The sequence below is a fragment of the Asterias rubens genome, chromosome 3, assembly GCF_902459465.1.
Source record: "Asterias rubens chromosome 3, eAstRub1.3, whole genome shotgun sequence".
Taxonomy (NCBI): domain Eukaryota; kingdom Metazoa; phylum Echinodermata; class Asteroidea; order Forcipulatida; family Asteriidae; genus Asterias; species Asterias rubens.
The window spans coordinates 13,913,222-13,920,672 of NC_047064.1; the positions used below are offsets into that span (position 1 = coordinate 13,913,222).

At 37.0% G+C, this 7,451-nt stretch overlaps 1 protein-coding gene across 1 annotated transcript; it reads right to left on the reverse strand.

Annotated features, from left to right (window-relative positions):
- Positions 1-188: 188 nt before the first annotated feature.
- Positions 189-7,414, reverse strand: LOC117288258 (complex III assembly factor LYRM7-like). The gene is made up of 5 exons (XM_033769042.1): positions 7,317-7,414; positions 5,927-5,999; positions 4,840-4,910; positions 1,283-1,364; positions 189-475 (listed from the first exon to the last, which is right to left on the reverse strand). Exons 1-5 carry the CDS (start codon positions 7,326-7,328, stop codon positions 369-371), a joined length of 345 nt encoding a protein of 114 aa, XP_033624933.1. The 5' UTR covers positions 7,329-7,414; the 3' UTR covers positions 189-368.
- Between the last annotated feature and the right edge of the window lie 37 nt (positions 7,415-7,451).

Genomic DNA, 7,451 nt, shown 5'->3' on the forward strand with positions numbered 1-7,451 from the left:
TTCGAGAAAGAAGTAATTTTCCGCCAATTTGATTTCAAGACCTCAGATTCGGAATTTGAGGTCTCAAAATCAACCATCTAAACGCACACAACTTCATGTGACAAGGGTGTTTTTTCTTCCATTATTATCTCGCAACTTCGATGACCAATTGAGCTCAAATTTCCACAGGTTTGTTATTTTATGCATATGTTGAGATGCACCAACTGAGGAGACTGGTCTTTGACAATTACCAATAGTGTCCACTGCCTTTAAAAAAATGTCCAGCCAAACTGGCGAGCTCCTATAGAGCTCAACTTGTAAAGAGCTCATTGGATTTAATGTTCACCTATTTACAAACTCCGCTTCCGTTCAAGTTTGTGCCACATGTGTCACCTTGCCTCGGTGTTAGTTTCTGTTCTGTTCGTCTCGGGGGCTTTCTGTTTTGACGAAGGTGGTGCATTGTCTTCCCTCAGTGTGTCCTCAGTGACCCTGATCTCTGATATATGCAAATTAGATAAAAATATACAAAATCACAAGTTAATAGAGATAGTTTGTTACCGCAAATAAGGGGTGGCTTTGGACATTGGGGTGATCTGGATAAACTTTTGATGACCCCCTCCCCCCGAAAAAAAATAATAAAAAAATAAATAAATAAATTGGCTCTGTATGTCATGGGCTCCCCCAATAAATCCCAGTAATTGCATTGAAAACTTGTCCAAAGCCACCCCCATTTTACGGTAACAGATGTAGTTATCAGAAAACAAAGAAAGTATATTGTGTCTTAAAAATGTGAAGTGGAAACACACCTACTCAGGCACTTGTTTTAGCTAATACAACGACTACAACAAACTACTGGACAAATTGGGTTTATTACTCACAAAGACTCATAGCTAATTTCTAGCAACCTACAAAAAAACAAATAGTTAACAAATCTAGGGGACCCCCCGCCTGCCTTGTTTCAGTTTATACAAATTACTGGACTTTATGCAGTTAGGTCCAAAAAAGGTGTTTGTTTGGCCCCTATCTCCAACATGCAAGCCATTCGCTTGTTATCAATGCTCGCAATGCTGGTTCACAATAACCAACAGTTCATGTTTTTATACATGCAAGAAGCCATTCTTTGTATAAAAACATTCTCACCATTTCGTCATCGTGTACCAGCGTCACTCAAAAACAAATTATTGACCGACCCTACCTTTTGAGAACCCTTTGTGGACAAACAAGCACTTTTTTTTGCCTTACTGCTGGGCATAAATAAAGGTTTTAGAAATAATTGCAAGAAAAATACTTTCAGGGAACTCACCATATCGACCCTTCTTGTTGAGTTTTGCTTGCACTATTGTTTTCTTCATCAGAAGCTCTACGTCCACACCAACCTTAATCATCTTCAAAGAAAACAAGTTTTTTCAGGATTATGACAAAATCAAATAATAAGAACGAGTGCAATTTAATCTTCTACATTAACATAGAACTTGATAATAGACGCCTGGCATGAATCAAAGCTCTACAGGTAGGCTGAGGTCAGGCGCATTTTTTACGCACAAAGAACAGCTTACATCCAATGATTTGCTTCCTTTGACCCCAGTGAGGGCGCTATTTGACCACATTGAGCATGTGACATCATGTGCAAAAGGTCTATTTAACTACTGCTTAATGGAAAAGTGGTGGCTCTCAGAAGAGCTGGGGTCGATTTCACAAAGAGTTAGGAACTTAGGACTAGTCCTAGGAGATATAAAAAAAAATCATATGGCTAATCCTAAGTTAGGTTGAGTAACTTGTCCGAACTGCAGATAAGACTAGTCTTAACTCTTTGTGAAATCCATCCCAGGTCAAAGTAATAGTCTAACGTTAGCTTGGATCAAAGATTATAGAGTATTGGTATTGAAGGCGCAAGATGCGGAACTGAATCTTATCTATTGTTAAATAGACATGGGCGCCATTTCAGCAAGTGAATGTTTTGTTTCCAATTGATAGGGATGGTCATTGTCTGCACTGATCTACACTGATCTATTGTGTATCAAAAGAGTTACTTGCCAAAATGGCATCCAGTGGGATTTCACATTTCAGGCCGAGTTCCGCATCTCTTGCGCCTTTGACGCTCTTTAATCTTTCATGCAATTGAATCTTTGGTTTGGATCTATGTGCTGCTACATGAGTGCCATTAAAGACCTGCTTGAACGAAAATGTCAAGTCATGAACTTTGCTGAATTCCACTTCAAATGTTTTCGATGAATAAGGAAATCGAGTCATATGATTATAAATAGGTTTCAATTGTGTAAAAAAAAACAATCATTTTGTATGCCCTTATCCACAGCTTTTCTGCGAGATTTGCGAAAAGCCCTGTTATGTAATCACTCTCAAAACGTCATAAGTAGATAAAGCCGCTTTGTTGCAGCGTGGATGTATAACAAAGCAAACTCCCACAAATGACGTCAGCGGCATTGTCCTTTGATGCCTGCTCTCAACGGCAGAAGTGTTTTTAGTTTTTCAAAAAACCTTTAGGTAGGGGCCTGATTTTTTAATCGATAATTACGAAAAGTTCAGAAGTGTACACATATCAAAATTATGTTAAAATGGTGAACAAGTGCATTATAAACAAGTAAAAATACCATTTCTGTTGAAAACATTCCGCTCAGGTAGCTGTTTAATAAGTGCCTTATATCGATGAGTGCCTTATCTATATAATATGTTTTACCAAAATTCCATTCCTCATTATTCAAGCATATATGCAATCACACTGAGCTTCCAAAAAGTATATAATATATTTATATGCAACTCTACAGCAATACAACTTTCATTAAAAAAGCTCACAGTTTATGACAATCTTATAAACATAAAAAGGAGATCTGAGTTTTCCTTAATTTGTAATGTACAAGCAACAAAATGAACAAGTCAAAAAGAAACAAATTATGGCAACTTTGCTTCCAAGTGACTTGGGACCAAATCTTCCAAACCAGGGCCCAATTTCATAGAGCTACTAAGCACAACAATTTGCTTAGCATGAAATTTTTGCCTTGATAAAAACAGGATTACCAACTAAATTTTCACACGCTAAGCAAATTTTTGTGATTAGCAGCTTATGAAATTGGGCCCAGGTCTCAAGTACCATAGTTTTCAAAATACAAGGAAATTTTACTTGACCTTCACTGCTAATAATACAACTATAATGATTGATGCATTCCGTCTTTGTAACAATGACTTATAGAAATGAAATATTGTATTTTTGTATCATGCTTAAGATGCAAAATTACTCGTTGACTACAATGGAGCAACACAGAATATCAACAGAGTAATAAATACCAAAGCTGTTCAATGCAGTGCCATCTTCCAGCTAAAACAAAGCCTATTTTGTTTGAGCTGAGAAAGACAGCGATCTCACTGAGCATGTTTTCATGTAAAATAACCAGATTTATCATGACCAATAAAGATGAACTAAAATGAATAATCTTAGTTGATAATCATTGAGTTAATTTCCTTGTTTCCTCTGTATGATTATTTAAAGCCATTAATTAAAACCAATTTCCATAATTATTTGGACAAAAGGAAATTGAATTTTCTAAAAGTTTACTTTCATGTTATTATCTTATAGACTGTTTTTAACATAACCGCCATTAGTCTGGCTGTCCCGTAACACTCAAATTCTTCATTGCTAAGAGTACTGGGCGGTTTTATACAAGGTCAACTGCAGTGTTGTAGCTAGACCAATTTTAGTGATGGGCTCTAAATCCAATTTAGTCCACCAAGGGTGAGCGGTTCAAGAAAATTATTCATGTTTAGATATGGGGCCAATCATTGCTGAAGTGTAATCTAGTGTAATCTAGGGGAAGCACAGTGTGTTGGAAGAAATCTGTACAAAACTGGTCATTATTAGCCATATCTAGTTATTTCCTAGATGGTTTTTGGCCATCCCAGCTGAAGGTGTAAAAAGCTGACACCTACAATCCAAGCCAAAATGCTTGGGCCACCTAATCCCAGTGCTACAATAAACACTCCCTGTCCACTTCCCCTGACAACAAACATACTCTCCCCCCGTCCCCCCCCCCTCAATGTTGACTGGAACGCAAAAAAAAACGTGCAATGAGAGCTAACATTTAAAAGAGGGGGGGGGGGCATTGAAATATGGCCGGGATTGTACGTACCAGATACATCAAGAATCAATCAATCAATCAGTCAATCAATCAATCAATTAATCAATCAATCAACCGCAGAGACAGCAAGGGTCCGCCCCGCTGATCTCCTGTGTCCACATCCTACAGCCTGGCTCCACGCCAAGAATAATAAGGGAATCAATGTGTGGTGCAGAGGTTTTCAACTAGTGGTTTAAACCCAACGAGGCCTGGTTCTTGATAATTTTACCGAGACGAAGTCGAGGTAAATTATCAAGAACCAGGCCTCGGCTGGTTTAAACCACTATTCAGCTAGTTGAAAACCGATTAAACACACTTTGATTCCCATTCAATACCTTTTGGTAAAAAAGTAAAATAAATGCAGAAATTATAATTGTTCAATGATTTCTTTCAACACAACACCCCTCCAGCTATGAAATGGTAAAGCCCTCCGCCGCCCTCGGGTAAACAACTCCTTTAAGCAGATTGCTGTTCGCGTCGCGCGTACCGCGTGATGTGGCACAACTGTTCCGGCTGTTGCTCTCGACCAATAGGAATGAAAAAACTGTCCTATAAGCACAGGTGCAAGCGCGTGAGTCACGCCCATGTTTCAACACTTTTTACTGGTCGTTAACAAAGGTTTATACACACCCACGTGACGCGCTCTCCACCAATAGGAATAGCGAAACTGTCTGAGGTATTTATGAATAATAGATTTAATTATTTTCCATCTTGAACAATCACTCAAACTTACATGTTTAATCTCATCTGGGTCAGTCTCATCTTTGTTTTCTCTGAACTCATCATTAATTCTTTTCCGAGCAGCTGAAAAGGGGAAACAAAATCAATGGTAAGACCGTAAGATCTTGTAATGGAAGAATATTCACCATGAGATTTCTGGCAAATGCAAAAGTCTGAAGGCTTGTGCTAAAAGACACTGGAAACTATTGGTAATTATCAAAGACCAGTCTTCTCACTTGGTGTATCTCATGTATAAAATAACAAACCTGTGAAAATTTGAGCTCAATTGGTCGTCCAAAGTTGCAAGATAATAATGAAAGGAAAAACACCCTTGTCACACCAAGTTGTGTGCTTGATTTCAAGACCTCAAATTCTAAATCTGAGGTCTCGAAATCAAATTTGTGGAAAATCACTTCTTTCTCGAAAACTACGTTACTTCAGAGGTAGCCGTTTCTCACAATGTTTTATACTTTCAACCTCTCCCCATTACTCGTTACCAAGTAAGTTTTGATGCTAATAATTGTTTTGAGTAATTACCAACTCCACTGCCTTTAATACACCAACGTCATAGCAATGGCAAATGTTTGCAATCAAAAATTTAGTCTGTTATGCTTGGCATAAAATTAAATCAAACAGTAAATTCAGTATACTGCAGTCACACCATGTGATAATATTTGCTGTATATATTGCTGTTATAAGAACTTGCCCTGCTATTCATCCTACTGCCATGCAGTAGATTTGATCAACTTGGATATTACTTCTGATAGGAACTTGTCGTGTTGTTTATGATACTACCATGAACGCTAGATGAACACAGATCTACCATTTGTTCATTTGTGGTCATGCTAGGAAAGTGCAAAATTTAACGATGCATGTGGGACTACACATTAACAGTGACATCCGAGGCGATTAGTGGAGACAGACAATCAAGATATCAAGATTGTGTGGTCCATATCAAATAGAAATCGCTGCTCTCAAGGGAAAAACTTGTGCATCCACACAAATGATTTAATACAACTGGACCACGACGTCTCTCAAGAATTGACAATTTTAAAGCTAATTTCACTTGACCCAATATTAATGGAGTATTTTTTTCATACCATTCAATGCTACTTCATCTCCCATGAATGTACTCTGGCTAGTCCGATGGAGACTCCTGAACAATGCTAACACCTGAATGAGATCACGGGTTAGATCAAAATAATAACAATAATACTAATTAAAACTTATAAAGCGCACAAATCCATCGAAGTGCTTATGGCGCTAAATACAAACAATAACATTAAAACCTTAATTAGAACATTTAAGCCTTAGTTGAGAAGAAATCTTAATAACAAAATCAAACTATTAACTCAAATGCCTGATTGAAAAAATGTGTTTTTCGCTTTTATTTTTTTTTTTTTCTAGATTTAAAGCCATTATACACTTTCGGTACAGGACATTTTTTTTTTTTACAGATTTACAAATTATTTACAGGGTTTACAGAAGGTAATAGTAAAAGACTTCTCTTGAAATATTACTCCATGAAATGCTTTACTTTTTGAGAAAACATTAAAACAATTACCAATTCTTGACTACGAGAATTACGGATTTATAGTAAACACATGTCATGACACGGCGAAACGTGCGAAAACAAGGTAGGGTTTTCCCGTTATTTTCTCCCGACTCCGATGACCGATTGAGCCTTAATTTTCACAGGTTTGTTATTTTATATAAAAGTTGTGATACACGAAGTGTGGGCCTTGGACCATACTGTTTACCGAAAGTGTCCAATGGCTTTAAGACAGTACAATATCAAACACTTAATATGGCTAGTACTAACCATAGAGTTGACAGAACAAATAGATTTTCATTTGAGTTAACAATTTCACAAGAGTGCAAGCTAACTAATATTAAGTTCATACCCGAATCAATCTTCAAGAAAAAGTATTCCAACTGAAATGCATTTATAATTTGTTTTCCAAGTTTTGGATCAATCCCTAGTACAAATTGCCATCAAATACTTGTTGTATTGAAATATAGTAACACTAAAGTAGGCCTAGAATTCCTCACTTTCTATTTATTTTCTAAACAAACATGAACTCAACACACTTGAACTTTTGAAGATTTATTAATTTAATCATGCGAAAGAATGAAAAATAAAAAAATAATAAAAAAAACCTTTAGTTTTTGTACATGCGTCAGTGGTCAGTGTACTAGTGCAATGTAAGGGTCCTACTTCTTGCCGTCAACTCGCCGTCAACCCAACCTCTAAAAGCCACAACATAGGCATAAAACTGTTAAGTATCAGCTAAAAGATATAAACCTATGAGGTTACGGGAGATGATAGCCGGACGAAACCGAATTAGTTCTAGGACTAGAGTATAGTTCTACATCTGTTAGATTCGATTCTAGAGTAGGCCGATGCAGTGATTAGTGACTTTGGTTGAGGGGGAGTGACGACGCAACCTAAGGAAATACCTAAATAAAACTAAAAGTGTGTATGCTTACCTTGGAACGCATGATTGATTATTATTGTTCGTCTGTAGAAATTTAAAATAACTGCATTTTTTTCCTTCACGAACACCTTTTTCACGACTAACTATATAGCGCCCTCTCTAGTTTGTCCTGTTAAACCAAGTGATG

Excerpts from the sequence above, each read along its gene's own strand:
- LOC117288258 (XM_033769042.1), bottom strand. Across the intron at positions 1,365-4,839 it reads ACCCAGATGAGATTAAACAT|ATGATTAAGGTTGGTGTGGA; the intron begins GTAAGTTTGAGT and ends TTTTCTTTGAAG. Across the intron at positions 476-1,282 it reads CAACAAGAAGGGTCGATATG|AGATCAGGGTCACTGAGGAC; the intron begins GTGAGTTCCCTG and ends TGCATATATCAG.